The sequence below is a fragment of the Acipenser ruthenus genome, chromosome 41 (genome assembly GCF_902713425.1).
Source record: "Acipenser ruthenus chromosome 41, fAciRut3.2 maternal haplotype, whole genome shotgun sequence".
Taxonomy (NCBI): Eukaryota; Metazoa; Chordata; class Actinopteri; order Acipenseriformes; family Acipenseridae; genus Acipenser; species Acipenser ruthenus.
Window position 1 is genome coordinate 3,299,227 of NC_081229.1, and position 27,650 is coordinate 3,326,876.

The 27,650-nt window shown below is 39.8% G+C and overlaps 1 protein-coding gene across 1 annotated transcript in view; it reads right to left on the reverse strand.

Annotated features, from left to right (window-relative positions):
- Positions 1-27,650, reverse strand: part of LOC117971309 (antigen WC1.1-like) — an 88,595-nt gene that overhangs the window by 19,689 nt on the left and 41,256 nt on the right. Inside the window, exons 8-22 of the mRNA XM_059010620.1 lie at positions 22,554-22,868; positions 19,418-19,735; positions 18,420-18,729; positions 17,469-17,809; positions 16,836-17,150; positions 15,710-16,012; positions 14,893-14,967; positions 14,116-14,433; positions 13,954-13,986; positions 13,569-13,706; positions 13,021-13,119; positions 12,636-12,686; positions 12,392-12,478; positions 11,950-12,021; positions 11,514-11,633 (exon numbers count right to left, since the gene is read on the reverse strand). Coding sequence (XP_058866603.1) covers positions 11,514-11,633; positions 11,950-12,021; positions 12,392-12,478; positions 12,636-12,686; positions 13,021-13,119; positions 13,569-13,706; positions 13,954-13,986; positions 14,116-14,433; positions 14,893-14,967; positions 15,710-16,012; positions 16,836-17,150; positions 17,469-17,809; positions 18,420-18,729; positions 19,418-19,735; positions 22,554-22,868 — 2,895 coding nt within the window. The remainder of the gene's footprint in view (positions 1-11,513; positions 11,634-11,949; positions 12,022-12,391; positions 12,479-12,635; positions 12,687-13,020; positions 13,120-13,568; positions 13,707-13,953; positions 13,987-14,115; positions 14,434-14,892; positions 14,968-15,709; positions 16,013-16,835; positions 17,151-17,468; positions 17,810-18,419; positions 18,730-19,417; positions 19,736-22,553; positions 22,869-27,650) is intronic.

The following is a 27,650-nucleotide window of genomic DNA, read 5'->3' on the forward strand; positions in this document are numbered from 1 at the left end:
TTGATGATTAAGAACCCTGACACAGCTCTCTGCTAGAAATAAACCCAACATCTGCACCTGGGTGAATAAAACCAGCAGCTCCGAGATCACTGATATACAAGCACACAAGATTACACTGCACATTACACATGCCAGATTTGAAAGAGAGAATTACGTAATTAGATGGATGTGTAAGATCCCTTAAAACATTTTTTTTTTATCTCATCCAGCGTGTCAATTAAACTTGACGTTGTCCGTCATAAAATTAAACAGCTATCTATCAATCACAAACACACACTGAATAACCAGGGCATAGGCAAACATGAGCAGAGGAGCCCTGTTTTTTTCCCGCTCCAGTACTGTATCTCATCACACGTTTTTTTCTTTTTCAAAATGTTACCAATCAGACAAATCTCACTGGGATGCAACAAAATCAACAAAACAATTCAATACACAAAAACGACAATTTGAGGAAGCAGCAGCGAGAAAATTGCATCAATACACGATATACAAATGAACACCATAAGACATAATGTAGATGGGTCGTGCGCCAGCACAGTGAATAATAAGACTGTAAAACACTGAAGTTTATAATAAAATGATCATTCACCATGTAAAATAATAATAATAATAATAATAATAATAATAATAATAATAATAATAATAATAATAATAATAATAAATAAATAAATAAATAAATAAATAAATAAATAAATACAACTTAATAATAGACCACTTCAATTACAGGAGCATCAGATACAATTCAGCTTAAACAAATTGGTCTCAATGTTACAATTCAATTTTTAACATTTTAAACTGCTGCAGTATAACTTGTTCTTCAGTTCAACAGCAGCACTGCCTGACTATTCTGGTAGATTAACACACTATAATCTAGAAGTTACATCTTTGTGAAGTTGCAGGCTCACCAGCACACACAGCCGTGGCACCATGAAGTGTTATTTCTGCAATGCAACACAGCTGGAAATACACTGTGCTTGAGCAGGGACTTTCTTTACAGTGAAACAAATTCAACTTGCACAATATATACTCAGTATTTTAGATCCCATTTTACTGCATTGAGAAGTGACTGTGTCCACCTGAACACCAGTATCCCCTCACCTAGGCTGGGTTTAGGCAGGTTCGCAGGTGGAACCCAGCCTCCAGAATCTATACCTCTACAGTTCTATCCCAGTTATCAAACCCAATAAATCAATCAATAAAAACAGCCTTGAAAGGAAAGCATCCTAATGGGCAGTTCTACCCATCAAGTCACTCAGTCCATGGACCACTGAACCGGACTCCCTGTCTCAGAATAAATAACTGACTTCATTAAAAAGCTGTAAAGAAATAACAGCATGGAACTTACTGGCTGGTGAGTGCAGAAGCAGGACAGTGAGACAGAAGATGGGCATGCAGCTCTCCATTGTTATCAGGACAGATGAACCCTCCTCTGAGCGAAGTCAAGACCCGTGCATAACCCCCTGAGCCAACACAGCAACTGAGAGGGTGCTCAACGCCCCACAACACCAGCAGAAACCCAGCCCCCCCACCCTACCAATCACACTCAGCATGGCCTTTTTGAGACAGAAAACAGGAAGATTTCAAACAGGTGTGCTGACAAATCAGAGGGCTCTTTTAAGTTCGATCCATATATATCGCTAATACATCACTGTTTCCTCCCAGACCGCCCAGCATTGATGAAACACACGATACGGAGGAAAGGGGGAGAGATCTGATAGTTAGACAAAGAAAAAAAAACATTTTTTTTTAAAAAATTGTGTTTATGAAAAGCTTGAGAAAGCTGGGTGCAGAGAGCAAGGAACTTAGTAGTTATCTCTGAGCTCTGGGTTCGGACCCCAGCCAGGCTTCACTCTGCCTAAAGGCCTCTTGCATTGCATATCTCTTCTGGGATGTCTTCTGTTTTTGTGTGATTGAAACCTAGGATTTCCAGAGCAGTCCTAAGTCTATGAAGCCATTGTAATACCCAATTCTGTATCCCTACTTCTCTATGCCCTGTCCGTCACACAGCAGAGCCTTGTCTGTACAGGGCCGGGGCAGTATCAAAAGCTGTATTGCATTTACATACATGCCTGTACTGTAGGATGCTTTCAACATGTAAGATACACACCAGGTTATATAGGCAGTAGTTTCTGTTACTTGTTTGGTACCAAGGCTGACATTGCAATAATTAAGAAAAAATTACTTATCTGATCTGGTCTACGCCATGGTGACTGTTCCTATTTGGCAGAAATGGGGGTAAATCTTGGGTAAGAACAGGTGTGAAGTATAGAGGCAGGCAATTCTGAGGTTCTGTAAATCCCCTCTCCTTAGATGTTGTCACTACAGATTGGGAGCTTACAGCTCTCATCTTCACAAGCAGCTGTGTGACGTGAAGCTGTGGTCGTCTGTGTGCTGAAGCTGCTGATAACTGCTGCACAGGGTAACAGCACAGGGAGACAGTGTAATGAGAGTATTAGTGCTTGACAAGATGCAGAGAGCTGAGAATGGGATCTTTTAGTTCTTATTAAGGTACAGCGCTGGGTGATGTATATGGAGTGCTTTAATGCTCATTAAGAGTCTGTAGAGCCTTACAAATATTTGAATAGGAATCATTAAACTATCAGTGAAAAGCAATAGGGAAATGTATTTTCAATGGTAACAAGATACACCTCATTTTCCCAATAGGAAATGAACTATGTATAATATTAACTATCATACATACTGTAATGCTCCAAAAACCAATGTATTTGACAGTGATATACTGTACCATTATAACATTACTTTGGCAAACCAAGCTCTCTGATTGGCTGAAAGGCCTGTACAACTCTCCTAACAATGCAGAGGAGGCGGGTCCGAAGGGGCGCTTAACCTATCAGAAGCTCAAAAGTGAATCTGTTAGCAACTGTGAAAAGTGTAGCGGCGCCCTCTGGTTTTCTCACTGCTGGTATTGTAGGCTTTAATAGTATTAGTTATACTGCCCCACTGCTATACAAATTCCTAATCCGTATATAACACAGAATACCTACTGAGTACAGGATCTGTAAATGCTGCCAAACCACACTGTGTGTCAGAATAGGGCTCTAACCACAGCCAGCTATTCAGAAGCCCGCATGGCACGAAACAAACTTTTTAATGAGGAGCAGCATGTCCCCTAGTGGCTCAAGCAGTAAAAGCTTTTTCACTGCAGAATCTCTTTATTCATTTTACTGCTGGTAGAATTATCAGCCTTCCTCCTCTAAAATGGCATCTCTCACAGAGGCGTCTGTCACATCCACATCACGTGGTGCTTGGAAGGGCTCTAATGCGTTTATATTTTTGCCTGTATAGAGAAATGAAAAAAATGAAAAAGTCACTGATTACAAAGCAGTAAAGAGAAAATACATGAAGTACCAGATGTATTATTATTATTATTATTATTATTATTATTATTATTATTATTATTATTATTATTATTATTATTATTATTATTATTATTATTATTATTATTAGTTTATTTGGCAATGCAAGGTTACAGTGCTAATACAATATTTAAATACAGTGTAGCTTACAGTAAGTGCAAGTACAACTAGAATGCACTATGAGATAAGAAGAAACAATTTAGGATTAAGACCATTTGTATCTACAATGACCTAATTGTAGTGCAATAGTACAAGGATAGTGCATCAGCTGAGGATCCAGTAACATGGTGCTGAGGGCAGCAAGTCCAGTGAAGCCTTTTGAAGGAAAAAGTGATCTCGGAATTCAGGCATGGACAGGTATTCCCGCGTTCCAGATTACTGACTGACAGTCCATTTCTTGAGACAGTATTTTCATTGTAATAAATGGAAAGGAAAGATGAAAAAAGAAATCAGGTAAAAATGCTGACATTGAAACCCCCGAGTCTGGAGGCCGCAGCTGCTACAGATTCAGCAGACTCTGCAGGCTCCCATGAATCACATTACACAAGTCTGATTGTGCCTGTTTGCAAGCACTTATCACCCCTTAGGCAAATTAAGAACCCATCAATGAATAAAATGTACATACAATCACATGTTGATAATGTTAAACTTCAATTTTTTTGCCTTGCCCAAACAGTGATCTTACACACAAGTGTGAATGACTGTGGCGGGTCTGGGTCTGCGGTTCTGACCCGGGAAATGCGGGTCACCTGGGTAGTCTGTAACAACCTGTGCCTTCATTTTAGTGCCTTGCCCTTTGATCAATATTGGGCCCGCGGTCTTTTACAAAAGCACCCTCTGAAAAAGGCTTTGACGATTGCGCAATAAACTCCAATACAACATAACTTGCCTTTACTGAAGCATCACTTTCAGTTTTTGCTTTACTGACCATGTTCCGCTGCAAATCAATACTTTTTAAAAATTCTGCAGCTTTATCTTTTTTTCTTTCCTTCTAACTTGCCATATTTTGTTTGTTTAGTTTCCTCACATCCAATTCCTTTAAGACCTTACCGGTACATCCGAGTCCTTTAAGAATATTGCAAAGTCTAAACAATGCAAACATCCAGAAATGACTGAAAGGGATGTCAAGGGTTCATTTTGCAAAATGATACAAAAATAATGTGCACATGAAGTATTTATTCCGCAAACAATCTCTGAACTCATCGCCCTGGTGGGTCTCGTCTAAAATAACCTAGATGTGAACGAGGTTAGGGTGCAAGCATGCAAGAATTTTGACATCAAAAGCTTTGCAAAGCAAAGTACCACAACATCTCAATATATCAGGAGTGAGAGACAGAGAAAGTGAAGGAAAGCAGGGCAGGTGTGATACCACAGGGGCTGATATTAATCTGTGTAACAAAAAAAAAATCGCATTTTCATATTTTTATAAACATCTTCTTAAACAAGATTAACATCACCCTTATTTTTATTATGTAACATTTTAAATCTAGATGTATTTTTTATTAAAGCCTATTAATCGTTGTAAAAAAAAAAAAAAATGCATGTTGAAAGAAAGTTTCCCTCATTTTTCTGACTTTTTTTTTTTTTTTTTTAAATATAAAATAAACGTAAAGAAGGTTTTTCCTGCTTCCTCTGGCAAGTGCTCTCAGCTGCAGCCGTTTCTTTCTTCAGTCTTGTCAGCAATGGGCCACATATGCAAATAATACATTTAAAGACTGAAACTTAACTCCCCTACATAGCAAATGCTCCACTACAAGTGCACAGTGTAATGAGAATCCACATCAAATGAATAATCTATCGATAGCTACATGCCACTGTTTCTGTTTCAAGTCGATGACTTCTGAACACTTCGCTGTGGTTAGAGCCCTATTCTGACACACAGTGTGGTTTTGGCAGCATAACAGATCCTGTACTCAGTAGGTATTCTGTGTTATGTACGGATTAGGAATTCGTATAGAAGTGGGGCAGTATAACTAATACTATTAAAGCCTACAATACCAGCAGTGAGAAAGCCAGATGGCGGTGCTACACTTTTCACAGTTGTTAACAGATTCACTTTGATCTTCTTCTAGGTTAAGCGCCCCTTCGGACCCGCCTCCTCTGCATTGTTAGGAGATTTGCACAGGCCTTTCAACCAATCATGGGCAGCAGTGTGGAGTAGTGGTTAGGGCTCTGGACTCTTGACCAGAGGGTTGTGGGTTCAATCCCCAGTGGGGGACACTGTTGTTGTACTCTTGAGCAAGGTACTTTACCTAGATTGCTCCAGTAAAAACTCAACTGTATAAATGGGTAATTGTATGTAAAAATAATGTGATATCTGTATAATGTGATATCTTGTAACAATTGTAAGTCGCCCTGGATAAGGGCGTCTGCTAAGAAATAAATAAATAAAAAAATCAGAGAGCTTGGTTTGCCAAAGCAATGTTATAATGGTACAGTATACCACTAGCAAATGCATTGGTTTTTGGAACATTTCTGTATGTATGATAGTTAGTATTATACATGGTAAAAGTCCCATTGGGAAATTGAGGTGTATCTTGTTACCATTGAAAATACAGTTCCCCATTGCTTTTTATTCATAGTTTAATGATTCCTATTATAATATTTATATAAGGCTCTACAGGATCTTAATGAGCATTAAAGCACTCCATATACATCACCCAGCGCTGTACCTTCATGAGAACTAAAAGATCCCATTCTCACCTCTCTGCATCTTGTCAAGCACTAATACTTTCATTACACTGTCTCCCTGTGCTGTTACCCTGTGCAGCAGTTATCAGAAGCTTCAGCACACAGACGACCACAGCTTCACGTCACACAGCTGCTTGTTTTTCAGATTCTGTACAAACCACAGAGTCGGCGCAGCTCTTGGTCTCGGGCTGGTGTGAAGATGAGAGCTGTAAGCTCCCAATCTGTAGTGACAAGATCTAAGGAGAGGGGACTTACAGAACCTCAGAATTGAACGGCGAAGTATAAAATTCTGCTGTGTTGGCTGGTGCTATTTAAAGTTATTTGCTTATTAACTATTATTTTATTATTTTTCTTTGAAGAAAAAAAATGCTGACTTTCATGTTTTATACACAGTTGTATGTTAAATTGATGTCTGCAATCGCTGTTCCCCTAGTACATTAAAGCCTCTTTCACACTGGCATGCTCTGTCCAGGTTGTGACCTGGTGCCACACGGGTGGGCTACGTGATTTCACACTGGTTTTTGAAGAAGCAGGGTCGACCTGGGTGACAGAAGCAAGTAAATGCACGCACGCAATTCCCAAGAAGCAGCTTCCATCCAAGCTTCTCTGGATTGACTCGTCGGCCCAAATGTTCATCCCTGCTGCAATCTGGCTCATGGGGTGTCTCAATCAACAAAAATATTGCTCAACAGAATAAATAGAAATGTTGCTTGCGGAAGTGAAACCTTCACGCAGGCGTGGCTGTTTGTTGCTTCGTTGGCTTACGAACAGCCATCATGCATTTTGTCTCGCTCAACCCGGGTCAAAGTGTGTCGACCCACATCCTGAGGTGGGTCGCTGCCGACCCAGGGTTCGTGGTATTGTGATCCGGGTAGCCAGAACCCAGGTTGGGACCCGGGTAGGAGCGTTAGTGTGAAAGGGGCTTGTACCTTCATTATTTCCTCCAAACAGCATACCTGCCTCTATACTTACCACCAGTCCTGACCCCAGCCTCACCCCCCATTTCCACCAACAGGGACAGTCGCCAGGAGTTCTGCAGCCAACTGCGCTCCACTGAGGGAGGATAGCTTTCTGGCTACCACTGCTCCCCCCCATTATACAAAGGGAATGGGCTCTCCACAGCTCAGACCTACTGCTCAGGCCGTCTTAATGTCAGCAGGGAGGGGACATTTATAAAATCACCTTTTCTCCAAAATGTATAAAATGTGCATTATCAAAGAGGTACTCATCCAATAGCAGTGGGTCAAAGAAACCAATGTGAGGGTCCCCCTTAGCTTTATGAGCATAATAACTAGGCTCATATTTGACTTTAGAATGGTTTGGGGGCCACTAGACCTCAGTTTTGCCATTGCTTTAAAGCTGTTTGATTCAACTGACCTTATAGTAACCCCATCCTGCCCATACATGGCAGAAAAGGGGGTTTGTAACTCCTATTTTATTTATTGTGTAGTCCAGCAACACCATTGGAATTCAAAACCCCAAAATATTTCAAAGAAATAGAACAGCAGCACACTAACACTTATTACAAGAATGCCTTCGAATTAATTGACTTGTGAGCATGTTTGTATGGAATTGTGATGTAGCACCCCCCCCCCCCCTGCTGGCAGGTGCAGTACATCACACTTTCAGGATCATCAACAGTGCTGGTAAACAATGGAGTCCGAAGTGTGTATTGTAGGGCGGAAATGCCAGTTAGAGAGTTTTATTAGAATTCACAAGATTAGGCCACTGGCCTTTTAAGAAAGAAAAAACTAATTGTATTGGTTTTACGTTTGGCCTATATAACCTGGCGTGTATCTTACATGTTGAAAGCATCCTACAGTACAGGCATGTCTGCAAATGCAATACAGCTTTTGATCCCGCCCCGGCCCTGTACAGACAAGGCTCTGCTGTGTGACGGACAGGGCATAGAGAAGTAGGGATACAGGATTGGGTATTACAACGGCTTCATAGACTTAGCACTGCTGTGGAAATTTACAGAAGAGTAAAATTAAAGATCTTGGTGTATTTTTAATGATATGATTAGTAATTTGCTTTTTGCACTTACAGTGTGACGGGAGACCCAAGTACCTCAAAGAGAGTTTGCTAGAAAATGTTCGACAGCCGCTAATCACTCTTATGATCCACCGTTGGTTGTCCAATTTTCATTGCTCTGTGTTTTTTTGTTTTGGCTTCACCCACCACCCTTGCAAGTGTTACATTGTATAACCACCCTTTGAATGCAGCTCCAGAGCGGCACAACACGCCTACAGCTACAGTCAAAAGTGTTGCATCACCTCAAATTCGGGGGTTGAGACATCATTCAAAATAAAAAAATACAACTTTATGAACATCATTTCGATATTTTATTTAACATCATGTAATCAAAGAAACAAAATGATATCGCAAATAAAGTCTACCTGAAAAATAGTAGTACTGTTAGATTTCAAAATGTTACATTTTTCAATTTGTCATTTTTTTCATTAAGTATATGGAAAACTACAACACGCTATGTCATTCAATATGTCACCGTAACATTATTCAGCAGGTTTCATTCGACGTTATGAATCAAAATTGGTTAATTCTATAGGGTGATGCTAAACTTTCGGCCATAGCTGTAGATCCAGGACCACCTTCATAAAACTCCATTTAGTTAATCTAGAGCCTTTAAGAAGTATACCTGCTTATTAAGAGGACAGTTTGCCTCGAGGAAAGGTAGCATCGTAGAGAATAAAAGCAGCCCAACGAAGCACTTTCACAGGGACACAAACGCCTGTGGACTGAGCGCTAGCAAGAACATTGTAACTGCAAAGCTGGCATTGTTGTTACTTGCAATGCTCTTGGTCTCGGCCGTGCGAGATGACATCCTTCAATCAGTCAGCGATGTTGTGTTTTTTTTTCACATTAGCATTCAAAACCGATTTGAAATCCTGTTTCTCTGAAGTCGTTTTTTTTTTCATAAAAAGGAATATTTTAGTTCCCGGGATCCAAAATGCCACTTCAAGAAGAAAGTTTGCATTTAATTAATGCTGTTTCCATTTGTTAATGTGATAGGTACACGGTAATGAATGCAAAAAAGACAATTCATTAATTTATTAATATGTCTTGCGGCGACTGTCGTGTTAGGCTTCATGTGTGTGCAAGCACTTAACCACTGTGTTTATCATTACTAATCTGGACACCAAGGCAGCCTCGCTATCTCTTTCTAATATCTGACTTGTACAATGGCTGCTGTAACGTTTACATTTCCTAAAATATACCTAAGAGCTCGTCTATAGTAAAGGTGTGTATTCCGTCTATATGTAAGGCTTTAGATTTTCATAAAGCTCACCTTTATATGTCCATGTGTGTCAAACTATACTCAAAAGAAAAAAAAAACATGTTTTCATGTCTGCTTTGTCAAGGTAATTCATGATTTTGTGTCTTAAACATATTAAACACTCGCCTGCTGTGTTTTTAAAATACATCATTTAATACATGTGTTTTCCTAGGAATATAGCATATAAAATAAGATAAACAGGTGGATCCTTGAGTTTAGATTTTGGTCGCAAACGTAGAAAGTTTTTTCTCCTGCTTTGCCGCAGGAAAAAGAAAAGGCAACTTTACATTGTTCTGTTCAAATCTTTGTGTAATCATAACTGAAAAGCATTCAAATATTCATCTAGCCGGACAGAAAACCCTTTGAGAAACAGTAGCTTGTGGATATTAAAAAAAAAAACATTTGTCTGCACTGTTTCCTGCTCGTTTACAAATAACTGTGTACTAATAAATTATATTGCAATAAAGATCATAGTATTCATTTGACATTTTTTTTAATTGAAATCTTGCTTCCTCTTAATCTCACAAGATTAGTCTCCCAGTGAGATCAAAACTGCTTTCCTACGTGACCAGAGACCGAGGGTTATCACGTGTCACCATACCTAAGGAAATATTTAGCCTGTTGTGTATTTAACATAAGAAGGGCCAGTGAATACTCAAGTTTGTATCTTCAAAGCTGCGCCCTCGATTCTTCAGTTGGTAATTCAGCGGGTCAGCCAGTTATGCCAGAGCTCCAGTAATAAAGTGTTCAACAAGAGAGGTTGTCTCATAAAATGTTCTGTCAGGGAAAGAGGTATCGGTGAAACTTGCTCAGTGAATGTACAGCTATGGTCAACGGTTTTGCATCACCTTGAATTTTAGAACTGAGACTTGAGTATATTGAAAACAACAAAGCGGTATGCAAGTCAATATGTCAGCATAACATTATTCAGCAGGATTCATTCGACTTTCTGAAGCAAAAGGAGTTCATTCTGTAGGACGATGCAAAACCTTTGGCCAGTTATTTTTGGTGACAATGCAGACTTTTTTTGCAGGCTGTTGCACATACATAGTAAGTACAGTTAAAGGACCCTTGAATACATTCAGTGTATTACACTAACCATTTTTGCAACAAAAACACATGCCATCCACCGGATGTTAAATTAGACTTTATTGTTTAAAAATAGAATACAGCCATCAAGCCATTGCACACTGCAAGAAATGCTATACGTTTAGAAATGGTACATTAAAACAGAATAGATATATTCCAATAATAAAAAACAAACTAACATTTTAATATAGAAATCATTTTTTATCTGCACACCTAGCTCCAAATGAATTACAAACAGGGTAACTGTCAAGAGTTGGGCTACAGGAATTCTGTAAATCCAAACTTTACAACAGAATTTCAAAACAATCCATTTTCAAACCAGATCCCCTTTGAAACTGCACACCACCACAATTACAGGCTGAAAGAGGGAACACAGACCCCTATTAAAACACAATCTGTATTTAAAGACTGGATTTAAAAGACAATCTGACCAGAAGAGACATTGCTAGAAAAAACGGACACAAAATACACAGACAGCAGACTGCCAAGCGAATCTCCTTTAAATTTGGAAATCTGTATATACCTTCATAATTGTGATGGGGGTGCACACAAAAACCATTGTTATAACAATGTGTTTCCCCAAAACCCACCCAATGGCTATTAGTTACATTGTGAACTGTTTCAGTTACTTTGGTAGCCAGAAACAGTGATTTTTTTTTTTTAAATATATATATAAAATACTGATCTTTGAGGTTGCTTTCCAACAATCATAATTTGATGATTTATTTTTCTTGGGAACATATAATTTCTTAGTTTCTTTCAACGTTCAATTAGCATTCGAGACATGGTTTCCTAATTTGATGCTTGTTTGTAACAAGATGCAATTTTGCAGCATAAAGGGAAACATTCATTTTTTACGTGAAGCACTTTTATGAGAAGCCTGCTAAATATTCAGCCAATGGAGTTTCACAGTGAAATCCCAGAGGAAGGCTGGAACTGCAGTGAAACTGCCTGGCAGGTTTACAGTTAATGGCGCTCTTACAGCTCTAGAACTCTAGGGGGCTGCAGCTGCCCCTCTATTCTCCTCCAGACACACTGCCAGCCTCACAGCGCCCCACCCTCTCCTGGAGACTCCTCCCCAACATCATCGTAGTCAGTCCTGTCAGGTGCACCGGGTCCTTCTTCAGGGGGCAGTGCGGCCCGGGCACTTTCCTCTCCAGGGGGAGTGAGGGGAAAACCTGCCAAAGAGAGACACGCTCAATCAGGGATTGGTTGGGTTTACGCAGTGGGAGGGTTCACACAGATCTGGGGTCAGGGATTGGTTGAAGCAATGGGTGTGATTAGAGTGCCATGGGTGGTTTCTGAGAGAGTCAGAACTTCTCAAACTCCACTGCCTGGTAGTGACAACTGCTGGAAGAGGTGGGAGTGGGGCAGTTACAGGCTCCCCCACAGCGTGCTGCTCCTGGGGCAGTAGGGTGTGCTGTGCTGAAGCGGGGCAGGATATCTGAGGGGCCATCCCAATCCCTCCCCACTATAGACTCCAGTCCCCCTTACCTTGGATGGGGTTCACCTCACTGTCCTCCACATCATAGTAGCCAGAGGGAAGTTCGTCATAATGGAAACTCCCTAGGAACAGGAATCAAGGTTAGCTCTGAAGTTTGACCTGCTTTCACCCACAGCATATTAACTCCCTCCTATTGTCCACTAACAGAGTTACAGGGTTCACAGTGCTAAATAAAACTGTTTACATAACATTAAGACTGACCCATCAAATGCAGAAAAACTACTTGCAACCTAGAATCAAACCCACTCTACTGATCAACGGGCATGGCGGGGGATGTTGCACAGTCCTGGGACTTACCTGCACAAACAATATGCAGTGACTGAGGGTTTGACAAATGTGAGCTAAATTAGGAACCTGATTGAATACATTTACTTTCTCCAAGACTGGGTTTGGTGCAGGGCTTCTCTACAGGGCTTGTCTGCAAGAACTCACCTGATAAATCTTCGGGGTTACTGTTCATAGGGACGGTATCGTCATAGTACCCTGGGGTCTCTCCTTCCAGAGAGGGCATCGATTCACCTAAGAGACAGAGAACAGCATTAGTGTTACAGGCCAGAGAGAGCACTGCTTCACCTAAACCAGACAGAGAACAGAATCGGTGATACAGGTGAGAGAATTGTTTCTTCATAGGTTTGTAACACAGCCCCCCCCTTACCTGGGATGGGGTTCCCCTCACTGTCCTCCACATCATCATAGTCAGAGGGCAGCTCATCAGAAAGGAAACTCCCTGGAACAGGAGACAGGGTTAGTGCTGCCTGCTTTCATTCTGCAAATTCACTACCTGCTACTTGTTGCACACTGACTACTATTGTAGCTGTTGTTCAATGTTTGGATTACTGAATTCAGGATAGGAAATTAAACAGTGGTTTTGTGATCTACACCCTAAGTAACTACATATTATCTACTGTTTGCTGCTCTGTTCCTGTCTGTGTCGCACTCTTTGTAGTGTTTCCTGTGATGAGAGGTTTACAAGTCTGCTGCTTTGAGTCATGTTTGTGGATTGTGTGGCAGTGTGATGTGTGTGTTGGCTCTCTCTTTCTCCACTCCCCCTCCCCTCTTACCTCTCCTGGGCGCATCATAGGTTCCCTGTCTGGCCAGTTTGTACTCAATCTCCTCGTAAACGGCTTCATGGAAGGGGTCAAGCACCTCCTCAGCAATCCCTATGAGAGGAAACAGGCTCTCATTCACAGTGACACAGCTCTGCACACACTGTACTGAACAGCACAGCCTTCAGTGATCCACAGTGCAAGAACACCATTTCTTTTCTTTATTTAAAACTTTGTAAACAGCTCTTTAATTAATGACAGAACTTGTCAAGATTGTGTCCTCTGCTGCCCCTGCTGCAGCAGGCTGGTATCGCACATGTGGTTCAAGACCAGCTTTTTCTCTAACCAGATCATTAATAAAAGAGAATGATTTATAAATTGTCATCTGAGATGCACAGAACAATATAAAGGATCTGGGTAGTGCATTTGTGTTGTCTGGAAAGCACTGCAGATTTAAAATGCCGGTGTAGGGCATTACTGAATACAATCCTGGAACAGCGCACTAGGACCTGAGTGTGTCACCTTCCTGAGCTCGCATCGCTTTAAAGGGATTTGTTCCCTACCTCTCCTCAGCATCCTGTTGTGCTGCAGCTGCCCGGCTAACAGGACCAACACCACAAAGAGCAGAGCTCCCAGCACGATGCAGGCTATCACTGGGATGGTCATGTCTCTCTGTGGCTGCAGCCTGGATGGAGAGGCTTCTGTTGGAGAGGAGGACAGACAGACACTTCTGTAAACAGTTGGGTACTGTACTGTAAATGAAGCAAAAAAGCTGTATTCACATTGCTTACATAGGAAAGCCCTTACTGAGGCCTCCCTTCGTTTATCCACACAACACACAAATTCAGAACGCTACACAATAAGAAACATTTCCCCCTAGAGCTGTGCTTTTGTGTTTATGTGTATAAGAGAGAAGTGTCTGATTCGTTTAAAAGGTGCTGCTTTTACCTGTCAATGGAGAGCTTATAGTAGTTGGAACACCTGTAAAACAAAATGAAATGACTGTTAATATTTGCAATGTAAGCAAGTACTCCCTGCCTAACACAACAGAGCATCTCCCCAGTACAGCTAATTCCCCATCTCCCCTGCTCAGATAACCCCCTCTCTCACCTGCACAGGTAACCCATGCGTCCTCTTTGTGGTAGCAGTCATTGTGTCCCAGTGGAGAGTGCCGGCAGTCCCACAGGTGCATCTCGCTGCCCCTGCAGTTCACCTCATCCAGCCAGATGATGCCGTTCCCTTGTCCAAACGTAGCCTCACCCCTCCCTGCGCTCTCTGCTGCCCCACAGCCTACTTGTCTGCAGACCACCTGGGCGTCCTTCAGGTCCCAGGAGTCATCGCAGACTGTCCCCCAGGACCCCTCGAACCGTACCTCCACCCGTCCGGAGCAGGGACTTGAGCTTCCAGCTAGCCTCAGCTCTGCTGGCTCTGGAATAAAACAGCAGGGCTTACTGAATCAGTTCAGCACAGAGGCTGCTGTGTGACTATTAGAGGTAGGCTTGGTATTCACATCTAGGAATGCACTGTTCCATTGTTCACTTGAAAAAAAGACACATACCTTTCCCTTAAGGTCTGTTATAAGTTGTCCTGCTTTGTAGTCTCTTTACTATTGGAAATTATGAGATCGCTAATTTTAATCAGCACTGCAGCAGAAAATTACAAATTTGGCTCAAATGAACGGTAAACAGGTAACAATTCACAACTGTGTAGGAATAAGACATCTTTGACGTGTTTGGATACCCTTCCCTACCTGTACTTAATACAGTATGTCTCTGTAAAATGACTAATTGTATGCATTACTTTTACAATTGCATATTTCTATGTGTGATATCAGTTAGTATGAATCTAATAATTCTCAAGGGTCAAGTCAATGAAATACGAACAAACCTGAGCAGTGCTCCTGAGTGAGGTCTTCAGAGCAGTTCTTGGGTATGCTGGAGACAGTTGGCTTCTTTTCCACTGCTAAAAACAAACAAGAAAAATGTGTTTTATTCACACTGCTAAAGCATGGGTATGTTTTGTCTCTTGGTGGTGAGTATAGTGGAGACATGTCCACAGGGAAGCTCACAGGTGCAGTATGCCAACTTGTGTCTAAAGTTTCAGCTTGTAAACTCATACTGAAGGAATGAGTTTACAAGCTGGAATACGTTTTTTTGTTTATTTAGCAGACGCCTTTATCCAAGGCGACTTACAGAGACTAGGGTGTGTGAACTATGCATCAGCTGCAGAGTCACTTACAATTACGTCTCACCCGAAAGACGGAGCACAAGGAGGTGAAGTGACTTGCTCAGGGTCACACAATGAGTCAGTGGCTGAGCTGGGATTTGAACCGGGGACCTTCTGGTTACAAGCCCGTTTCTTTAACCACTCGACCACACAGCCTCCTGATTAAATAACTAAATCAATTAACAAATAACACTGTAGCTGAGCACAGCCCTGCTCTGGCCTCTCCAGTGTGGTGGGTATTACAGTAAGTTTGGTCAGGGCTCAGTATCTGCTGCTCTAGGGTTGGAGATATCAACTAGACCCCTCTTAGAAAGAGCAGTGCCTCCAATAACACAACTTCACGTTGTATTGCTGGTGTTCGGGGAGGCATGTTCCGGTTATCACTGGAACAGGATTTAAAGCTGTGGTCTTTCGGGTGACTGTTTAGCTGCTGAGCCATTAGGTCAGCAGCAGAAGAAAAACAGAGAGAGATCTTTACCTTTGCAGTCAATCTCAGCCACCTCATTGTCCCAGCAGTTGTTTTGACCCCAGGGTGAAGATGGACACTGCCACAGTGTAGAGTCATGCCCTCTGCATTCAACATTATCAAGCCACTTGCGCGCAGTGCTAGATGCTGGAAGTGGCATTGATATTTCAGAACTCTCTCCACAGTTGACCTCACGGCATATCATCTTAACTGTGTTTTTATCCATGTCGTTATAGCAGACGCTGCCCCAGGTGCCATTGTAGAAAACCTCTACCAGTCCAGAACAGCCCCGAGACAGTCTCAGCTTCTTGAACTCTGTGTCACAAACAATAGAAATACGTTAGCAAGATGCATGTAGACATTCCAGATTACAAAACTTCTGCTTCATTCAAAGATTTTCAGTAAAAGTGAAATCATGAAATGGATTAACTACCCCCTGCCCGGTGGAGACGAGCATACATACTCCTTGGTATATTTCTTAATTATTGGAAATGAAGAAACAAATTGCAATCAAAATAAGCACAAATGCAATCACAATAAATAAATACAAACAGCTCAAGTAAAACATTTTAAAACCATTGTTGTGCGTTTATGTTTTCATTTATATTGCTTCCTTCATAACTTTCATATCTCACTAACACCTTACAAAATCCTGCTGTTAAACTGAAAGGTAAAGTCTTATCCAACTGGCCTTTTCCCTTTCTTTTAAAACCAATTACCCGTCTTCATCTATTTTACATTTATCTAGAGAAGCGCTTACTCAATTGTGAAGCAACTTGAGGTTATCTAGGAGAGTCACTTTGTGTGTCAAACTTACATTATTACATGTGCATACAGTGAATGGAAATGTTTATTTTTAATGAGCATAGCCTGTAGTTTCATTTCCTGTGCATGTATGAAGACACAAAATGAGTTTTGTTTGTGTGATTACTTTGCTGCAGCTTTCTATTGGTACAGTTATTGAATTGAAGTGTAAGGGTGTGATTCACAGAGTCATGTGTAACATAGAAAGAGTCACAGTAGTAAGATGGCACAGTAGTGACTGATACATCAGCATACTAAATGAGAATTTTGCATTTATTTTTTGGGGGGCTGGCGGCGGGTTGGTTAGATATAGTGAGTTATTGCAGTCCTGTACCTGAACACACGACTCCCGCGTCCTCCTTGTGTCTGCAGTTGTGTTGCCCCCACCCTCCTGAGGCACACTCCCACAGAGTCGATTCGTTCCCCTGACAGCGCAGCTCGTCCAGCCAGATGGGTCCGGTCCCCTGGCCGAAGGACGCTGACACTGAGGCGCTGAGTGCCATCCCACACTGGAGCTGCTTACACACCACCTCAGCATCTGCCAGGTCCCAGGAGTCATCGCAGACCGTCCCCCAGGAGCCGTTGTGATAAACCTCCACCCTCCCAGCGCAGGCACCTCCTCCCCCAACCAGCCTGAGGGCCATGTGATCTAGGGGGACAGAATCAGAGTCAGTGACCAATAATCAATTCAATAATAGTGTGTCGTCATACAGCCTGAATACCATGTGATCTAGAGGAACAGAATCAGTGATCAATAATAAATCAGAAGCATTAAGATCAACCCCTTTCAGCATTCAGTCTTGTTTCCAAAGAAGTTCTTGTGAGAGGTTTTAAGTAATCTAGCTACAAAAGGGCTTATTTTAAAAGCTGAAACATACATGAGAAGTGTCCTTGTATTACAGGATGGACACCCCAATACATATGGGGATATTTTATTTATGAGATCATGTTTTTGAAATGCACTCACTGGAGCACAGCACAGCCGCACCGTTACTGGTACTGCAGCTGACTTGCTGTGGAAGGCTGCAGTTTATCAGATGGGACTCGTCCCCGGTGCAGCGAATGCCTGTCAGACACACATCACTGTCCCCTGTCCCGTATCGAGAGGAGTTAGAGACTTCCATTGCAGAGCCACAGTCCAGCTCTCTGCACACCACGGAAGCCTCTGTGATGCCCCAGGAGTCGTGGAGAACTCTCCCCCAGGTCCTGTTGTAGTAAACTTCCACCCGGCCTTCACAGCGACTCGGTCCGGCTGCCAACCGGACTCGACCTGCCTGTGCTGGGATCAAAGGAGAGGAAGATAATAATCTAGTGGGCAGGGTTAATGAACCACATCAGAACTGAGGTGAAATGGCATATGGTTTGCTATATTAAATGCCAAAAAATAATTCAAAGCACACCACACAAGGTTATGGGTAAAAATGTCCATTAAAAACATGCATGTTTAATATAATGTTGAACCTAATGTTCACTATGGCATTTCAAGCCATTCATTTGAAAAAAAAAACTCTTAATGATGCTCTCTCTGCTTTCAATAGAGATTCTCAGCATTGACTGAAACTGAGGTTTTATTTTACACTTAGAAGAGGTTGTAGCAAAGTTTTAAGGAAGTGCATGTAAGAAAACAGATTTCGTATCAAATGGATGAAAGAAAGGTAAGACAACTAATCACAGATAAATAACAGTGGGTTTAATAGGTAGGTCATGACAATTTTATATTCAACCAACTGTCTCATTACCACTGACTGGTACAATATTCTATAACGTTTCGATTTCAAATGAAGGACTGGCAGTGATTTGTAATTGAAGTTTTTAAGCTTCTCTCCATTTTTAACTAACATCCACCAACTTTTAAATATGTTAAATTGAATTATTGTAAAAACAAAACTGTCCTGTATATTAAGCAAATGGACTCTACTTACCAGAACAAACAATTCCCACATCGTTCGCATGAGTGCATGGCTTGTGTCTCCATGCAGAGATGGGGCACTTTGATAAGTGTGTCTCCGTGCCTTCACAGCTGAATTTGTCAGCCCATATTGGGTCGCTGCCTTCTCCAAAATGGGCCTGTCCAAGGACAGCTACAGCATACCCACAATTCAGCTCCTGACAGAGAACTGTGGCATCTTGCAGATCCCAACAGTGATCGCAGATCGTCCCCCAGACTCCTTCATGATGCAGCTCCACTCGACCAGAACAGGAATCAGAGCCATTCACCAGCCTGTACTCTGAATAGCAAGTATACAGACAGGGCTGTTACCACAAAGCCAGCTGTGTCTATTACCTTTGTGCAGTGATTACCATCCCCAACCATTAATGCAGAAATAAATAAATCGATATATAAACTGATTTTTGAGACAAAAATAAATTACATATATAATTACATTTTCAGTCCTTGTCTTTCCTTCCATTTACATTTTTTAAGCTATTTAAGATATTCTGTCGCAATTTTCCACGTTCACCCAGAGATTGGGCAACACTTTGAAAACCTACATTTTAAAAACATATGCGAGCTATGATTGCAGCTTAAAAATCTGCTTTTTTATTCATTGTTGAACAAATTGTTTTAATTGAACTATATTGCATTTCCAATTAACATTAAAACAACTAGATATAACATACTTTATAAAAAAAAACTAGTATACTAGTAGAAATAATAAACATATTTACCTTAAAATTTGTTTTAATTTAGAAATATTTTAGTGAATAATTTAGAAATATTTTAGTGAATAATTATGTGCAGCAAACATATAGAAATGTAACAAATTCAACTGCTGTAGATTATTTTGTGAAAGCTACAGTTAAAGTGTGTCGGCTATGGGCAAATATGAGTCCTAATAGCAAAATACAGTCAACGAAGTGATATTAATTTGTCTTTATTAACAAATTGTTCACATGTGGTTATGAAATAGCAACCATTAAACTCACCAATACAGACAAGGCCCACGTCGTTCCTGTGTGTGCAGCTCTGATTCTTGCTGGCTGAAGTCAAACACCTACTGAGGTGAGGCTCCTTTCCCTGGCACTGCATCTCCTCGGACCAGACCGTACCCTGCCCCTCTCCAAAAGGGGCTCCTCCCAGCACCTCTTTAGGAACTCCACACTTCAGCTCCCGACAGACAACCTCTGCATCCTGCCAGTCAAAGTCAGCATCACAGACCGTTCCCCAGGTCTCTTCATGCTGTACTTCAACTCTCCCAGAGCAGAGATCGCTGCCACCACTTAACCGCACTCCTCGATGGTCTGAAATCAAAAAACTGCAGACATTAGACTCTGGGAGCAAAGCACCAACAGTTAACAGATAATTACAAACTTCACCTTGGAAAAATCTAAATATTATTATTCAGTTAGTTCTTTCACTGAACCTCATACAAACATGACATGGTAATTCAAATATATTAAATTAAAAGTAAATAATAATATTTTGCAAGATAGCAAGACGACATATTTTGAATCAGAGAGTTCAAGAGAGCAATAAAGGATCCTGTCAGTAAGGCTGCCACCTAAACATCTTTATTTCCTTCATTATAAAACTCTGGGCACCTGACAAGTCTGATTCACTTATCTCTCTGGTTCATTTTTGTATTGTGTTACAATCACATACTGACTGAAAGGCTTTTAAATTATCCATTATTAAGCAACAAAATGAAGCCCTGCCTATTCCTGTTTTGTTTGTAGTCATGCTTGTTTTATATACTGTATATACAGAGCAGTGAACAGTTTATGCTGCCACAGTGCAGTAGTCTATAGATGTGAAATGAGCAAAACGGTCATTAGTGACAAGTAGCAGTGTGGGGATGGTAATTTAAAACGTCACTTTCTGTCTTTGTTTATTCAAACAATACACTTCCTGTCCTATCCAAAGGACATTGAGCTTAGTTGAAAGAGCAGCAATATAAGATTAGCTCATATTAACAACAGAGTGAATTTGTATTGTGGTTTCGACAAGATCAGCAAGGTGCCCTGCCACATCAAAAAATGATGTGAGGGAGTTCTGATACTTTCTAATGAGGAAGCTGTTGAGTGAGGAGGTTAACAAAAGGTTTTGATCACATGCAAAGGAAGCCTAATTATTGCTCTTTTTTCACTGATCAATGCAACAATTAATACAGCTAAACAGGATGTATTAGTATGACCTTTGGAATGTAAAAACTCTGAACAGTGTTTTGGTGCCACCTAGCGGACACATTGCAGCACTAACCTCTGCCATGATCCTGTAGGCAAGCTGTTATAACGGCCTATTACAAAAAGTAGTGAGGGTTATTTGTACATCTATTTAAAGAGGTTGAAACGCGGTAAATAAATAAATTGCCTTTGCCCTCATATGTTATCATTCATTGTCTAGTATCATATTCCAGTTCATAAGAAGAATGAAACAATGTGAGAATCCTACATTGTTTTATTATTATTATTATTATTTATTTCTTAGCAGACGCCCTTATCCAGGGCGACTTACAATCGTAAGCAAATACATTTCAAGTGTTACAATACAAGTAATACAATAAGAGCAAGTTTTCCTGAAACATGCATTTTATACTGGGTTCAGATACCACAACGTTGTGTGGATCTGGAGAAGACAAAAGGGTCACAATCCCTGTTTTCTGGTGAACAGGTAATACAATGAAATGTTTGATTTGTTTGTATATTTTATTGACTAATCAAACAGCCAACACACGTGTGTAACAACAGCCTTGTTTGTGGATCTAAGTATTGAAGGGAGTTTCTGAATATTTTCAAATACATTTGTGTATGCAGATTTTGTAGATTCTTTTTTTTTTCAGAAAGCTCAGTTTCAGTTTTGTGTTACAGGATATTCTTCAGGGACAGCTGAAAGACAATTTAAGTTTCTGGCCTCGGTACAGCAACACCGCAGTAAAAACGACAGCGTCCTGGATGAGAGGAAAATCCGCTTCCAGTCGGCTTTTAAAACACTCGCTGCGGAAACTAATTGCCATTGATTGGTACTCAATTGTAGAGGTGAGGGAAGGACACAATGCGAGAACGGGAATGAAGACTTGCCAGACTAGATTGTGTGTATGTTGGTGTATTATAGATAGCGTATTCTTTTGAATTTAAGACGCAGCCCAAATTTCCCACCCTCGATTTGAGGAAAAAATAAAACATCAAATTAATTTACACAGACACAACCTCAATTACGCATATGGAGTCAGTTTGCGACCGTCTGCTATCACACACAATTACAGTGATGTGCTGCTTCTCATTTCCACTCGTGATCACTCACACCTGTTTTTCTCTCAATTTGTGAACTGTGGTATTGCTTGGCATGTCAAAAAATACAGGGGTCTGGTTAGCATTTCCGATCTGTCCAAGCTGGTACTGTTAAAACTGAGCCTAATAACGAAACTCTGAAATTGTAAAAGCGTCTCTTCGAATTCCTCAGGAAGATACTCACGCTATTTTCAAAATGGCTGCCTGTACGTCATGGATGATTCGAGATCGGTCAGTGCCGTCTTTGTTCGTCTTTTCTCGGCAGTCAGTCACATTGCTGTTTGTGTATTCGGGCAGTGACGTCTTTGTTCGTCTTTTCTCGGCAGTCAGTCACATTGCTGTTTGTGTACTCAGGTAGTCTTGTCTTTTGTTGTTGATTTTAATGCACGCATCAGTATACTGTACTCGAATTTAAGACACAGGCTATTTTTTAAAATAATATAAAAAATGGTTTAAAAAGTGTGTTTTAAATTCGATGGTATTCACTCCTACTGTTCAAGCAATTTTACAACAATAATCCACACTGCTACAGTTTACACCATGGCAATTAAATGTTTTTGAAAAGAAAAAAAATAGAAAATATGAAAGCACCTGCAAAACAATTGATAACCCCCAGTCCTATCTTGCCCATTGTGATTTGCAGCAGGGAGAGCCCGCTTTTTACATTGCACAATACAGGTCAGGGATGCCATTTAAAAAAAAAAAAGAAACCGGTCATGTGATGAGCAGCCCATTTAAAACACGTGTGCTACAGATGGAAGGTGGTTCTAATGTTTTGTACAAACTCTTCATAGCCTAAGAGATATATTTATGTGATTCCTACCTGAACAGATCACTCCAGCGTCTTCACTGTGACCACAGTCACTCTCTCCCCACCCTTCAGATTCACATTCCCACAGAGCTGACTCAGAACCGCTGCAGGAAACATCATCCAGCCAGATGGTTCCAGAACCAGCTCCGAAGTGAGCATTGCGTGGTGCTGATACAGCCGATCCGCAGCCCAGCTGTTTACACACAACTCCTGCATCCTCCATACCCCAATAATCACTACAAACTGTTCCCCACTGTCCCTCATGAAGAATCTCCACTCTCCCAGCACAGGGACTGCCTCCATTCACCAGCCTCAGATCATCACCGCCTTTAAAGAGAAGAAAGTGTGTCAAGTTAACTGATGTCACCAGATTCTGGTATCAGGTATCATTCATATTTTGGATCAGGTGTCACTGTTGGTATCAGGTATCATTCATATTTTGGATCAGGTTTCACTCGATATTGGTATCAGGTATCATTCATATTTTGGATTAGGTGTCACATTTGGTGCCAGTGATCAAACAGTTTCAACTTTGTTTCTGTGTTAAACTACGATTTTTGACCATTAATATCTTCGCAGTAGTAGGGGGTAAACATTGTGACAACGTCTCTTTAAACGGCCTTTCAATAGGATTATTATTTTAACGATAAGCGAGGGGTCAAAACGTAGACATGTCCCCTGTGTACAATGCGAATTATAAATAATGTCGTTTTTCAGCTAAAGAAACACGTGCACAGCGTGGGGAAAACCGTGTTTAGTTGCAGTTACACTCTGCGTCCTGCATAAAAGCGCGGCGCTAGATCTCATATAAGAACCTCACTATCCTGGCGTCTAATGCTGCTGCTGAGATCAAAGCTTTTCGTCGCTTCGACGGTTCAAACATACCAACGATCTTCAGGACTGAGGCTGGTCTTTTTTCACGGTTATCACGGATTTCACAATTTCCGTGAAATGTGACCATTTCTGTGTAATATGTAGTCCCCAGTGAAAAATCAAATTCCTGAAAGAATATTGTAAATAGGTTATGCATATTTTTATCACTTAAAATAAATACAGCAAAGGGGAACCTTTCACGTGTCTGTTGTTATTTTTACATTTATTTATTTATTTATTTATTTATTTTTAAAAAAATTGTTTGATAATTCACTGATGATGAAAATAGAATGTGTTTAAAAGATGGACATAAAAAAACTAGATATTCTACAATTTATTATTTAGCGTTTTCAGGTAAGCATTTAAATATTTAGGAACATTTGTTCTGTAATAACTGTATGACAATGCAATAAAATCTTTGCTGACCGATATTTGTGCTTGAGAATTGTGTGATTTTATCAAGTTTTAACTGTTGTAAAAAAAAAAAAAAAAATGTATCTGATTTTGTATGTTTGTATTGTGTTGATTTTATTTATTTATTTATTTATTTATTTCACTGCTGTAGTGTGAACCTCTTGGCCAGGTCGTTATTGTAAATGATAATTTGTTCTCAACTGACTCACCTGGCTAAATAAAGGTTAAATAAAATAAAAATAAAATCATGGGCATGGGGCTGAAGGTGTATAGATAATTAACAATACCGGTTGATATGCTGCTTGTAATTTCCAGATTGATTTGAAAATGTTTAACGACCGGGCTACCCAAACCCTTAGACCAGTGGTTTGCACCTATAGCATTGCTGACATAATTAAATAATTTTAAAATTCAGAATACATTCATGTTGCACTGTTTTTTGTTTGTTTGTTTGTTTGTTTGTTTGGTTTTTTTTGCATTGCCACATTTAAGTTTAAAAAGCCAGTTGATAATCTTCAGATAAATTTAATTTTTGTCAGCTAGTCAGATTAGCCAGTCACAATTTCTTCAAATCACTCGTAAAACCTGTAACTGTACCTGGGTAACATTCCGGCTATTTTTTAAATATAGATATACCAATATAAGAAATGTACCTGAAGCAAAAGCAAAAAATATGGTTTCTGGTAATTACGTAATTCTCTTTTTCAAATCTGGCATGTGTAATGTGCAGTGTAATCTTGTGTGCTTGTATATCAGTGATCTCGGAGCTGCTGGTTTTATTCACCCAGGTGCAGATGTTGGGTTTATTTCTAGCAGAGAGCTGTGTCAGGGTTCTTAATCATCAATGTGGAAGAATAATATTGGAAATGTACAGGGAAATATTTAAATGATTTAACAAAAAATTATTTAAACATTATACTGCCTTGGAAAAACATACTGATCTTGATACTAAATAATCCTGGGGCGGAGATGGGTCTATGAGATCTCTATGTCATTTTCAACATGATGATTCATTGTATTAGTATTAGTAATAAGTAATACAAATAATAATAGCACATAAAAATATACTTGTATAAAAATATTAAAATTGAAATGCAACAGATTTCATCTGTAAATGATTGAATAAGGTTGACTTCACATATACAAATGCAAAATCGTGCAGTTACGATTAAAATAGAAAGCATTCTTCGATCTCGATTATCAAAGTCACCTGGCTATTGCTCGTGCACGTTATTTTTAACTGTTTTTTTTTAACTATTTAAATTATGTTAAATTATGTATTTGTGAAGTAAACTTTATTCAGTCATTTATAGATGAAATCTGTTGTGGATCTGTAAAACTGCATTTACATTATGAGAGACAAAGATTTTTAAATAGGTACTGTAACGGTACAATGTGTGCTATTATTATTATCATTATTATTATTATTATTATTATTATTATTATTATTATTATTATTATTATTATTATTATTATTATTATTATTATTATTAGTTTTGATTAAGCAGTAACTTATACTAAACAGTTCCCTGCTCATATACTGTTGTTATAACACGCATATTGTTCAGGTAGAAAGGAGCTGCTGTGTGTAGAAACAAACAACGATGCAGAAAGTTATCAGCAGTAACATTAGATTCTTACCATATTTTAAATGCTGAAAACAAAACTATGGCTGGAAAAATAAAAGTGTATTGGGAGATATTCATATTTATATTTGGGGACATTTTAAAAATACTATAACGTTAAAAAAGAAAATAGAATCAGTGAAGTAAAGATTATTTCATCTTCCCTCGTATTGCTGATTTGAGAGAAATCAAACCTTAATACGAGCAGAAATATCTCTTTACACAACCTCGCCTACCTGACGTTATATCTTTATATATTTACACTCTATTAACCATTTTTTATAAACGGATCCATCAGTATAATGTTTTGTTTTTTTGTGTTTTTTTTTTGTTAAATCATTCTACATTTCCAATATTATTCTTCCACATTGATGATTAAGAACCCTGACACAGCTCTCTGCTAGAAATAAACCCAACATCTGCACCTGGGTGAATAAAACCAGCAGCTCCGAGATCACTGATATACTAGCACACAAGATTACACTGCACATTAAACATGCCAGATTTGAAAGAGAGAATTACGTAATTAGATGGATGTGTAAGATCCCTTAAAACATTTTTTTTTTATCTCATCCAGCGTGTCAATTAAACTTGACGTTGTCCGTCATAAAATTAAACAGCTATCTATCAATCACAAACACACACTGAATAACCAGGGCATAGGCAAACATGAGCAGAGGAGCCCTGTTTTTTTCCCGCTCCAGTACTGTATCTCATCACACGTTTTTTTCTTTTTCAAAATGTTACCAATCAGACAAATCTCACTGGGATGCAACAAAATCAACAAAACAATTCAATACACAAAAACGACAATTTGAGGAAGCAGCAGCGAGAAAATTGCATCAATACACGATATACAAATGAACACCATAAGACATAATGTAGATGGGTCGTGCGCCAGCACAGTGAATAATAAGACTGTAAAACACTGAAGTTTATAATAAAATGATCATTCACCATGTAAAATAATAATAATAATAATAATAATAATAATAATAATAATAATAATAATAATAATAATAATAATAATAATAAATAAATAAATAAATAAATAAATAAATACAACTTAATAATAGACCACTTCAATTACAGGAGCATCAGATACAATTCAGCTTAAACAAATTGGTCTCAATGTTACAATTCAATTTTTAACATTTTAAACTGCTGCAGTATAACTTGTTCTTCAGTTCAACAGCAGCACTGCCTGACTATTCTGGTAGATTAACACACTATAATCTAGAAGTTACATCTTTGTGAAGTTGCAGGCTCACCAGCACACACAGCCGTGGCACCATGAAGTGTTATTTCTGCAATGCAACACAGCTGGAAATACACTGTGCTTGAGCAGGGACTTTCTTTACAGTGAAACAAATTCAACTTGCACAATATATACTCAGTATTTTAGATCCCATTTTACTGCATTGAGAAGTGACTGTGTCCACCTGAACACCAGTATCCCCTCACCTAGGCTGGGTTTAGGCAGGTTCGCAGGTGGAACCCAGCCTCCAGAATCTATACCTCTACAGTTCTATCCCAGTTATCAAACCCAATAAATCAATCAATAAAAACAGCCTTGAAAGGAAAGCATCCTAATGGGCAGTTCTACCCATCAAGTCACTCAGTCCATGGACCACTGAACCGGACTCCCTGTCTCAGAATAAATAACTGACTTCATTAAAAAGCTGTAAAGAAATAACAGCATGGAACTTACTGGCTGGTGAGTGCAGAAGCAGGACAGTGAGACAGAAGATGGGCATGCAGCTCTCCATTGTTATCAGGACAGATGAACCCTCCTCTGAGCGAAGTCAAGACCCGTGCATAACCCCCTGAGCCAACACAGCAACTGAGAGGGTGCTCAACGCCCCACAACACCAGCAGAAACCCAGCCCCCCCACCCTACCAATCACACTCAGCATGGCCTTTTTGAGACAGAAAACAGGAAGATTTCAAACAGGTGTGCTGACAAATCAGAGGGCTCTTTTAAGTTCGATCCATATATATCGCTAATACATCACTGTTTCCTCCCAGACCGCCCAGCATTGATGAAACACACGATACGGAGGAAAGAGGGAGAGATCTGAAAGTTAGACAAAGAAAAAAAAACATTTTTTTAAAAAAAATTGTGTTTATGAAAAGCTTGAGAAAGCTGGGTGCAGAGAGCAAGGAACTTAGTAGTTATCTCTGAGCTCTGGGTTCG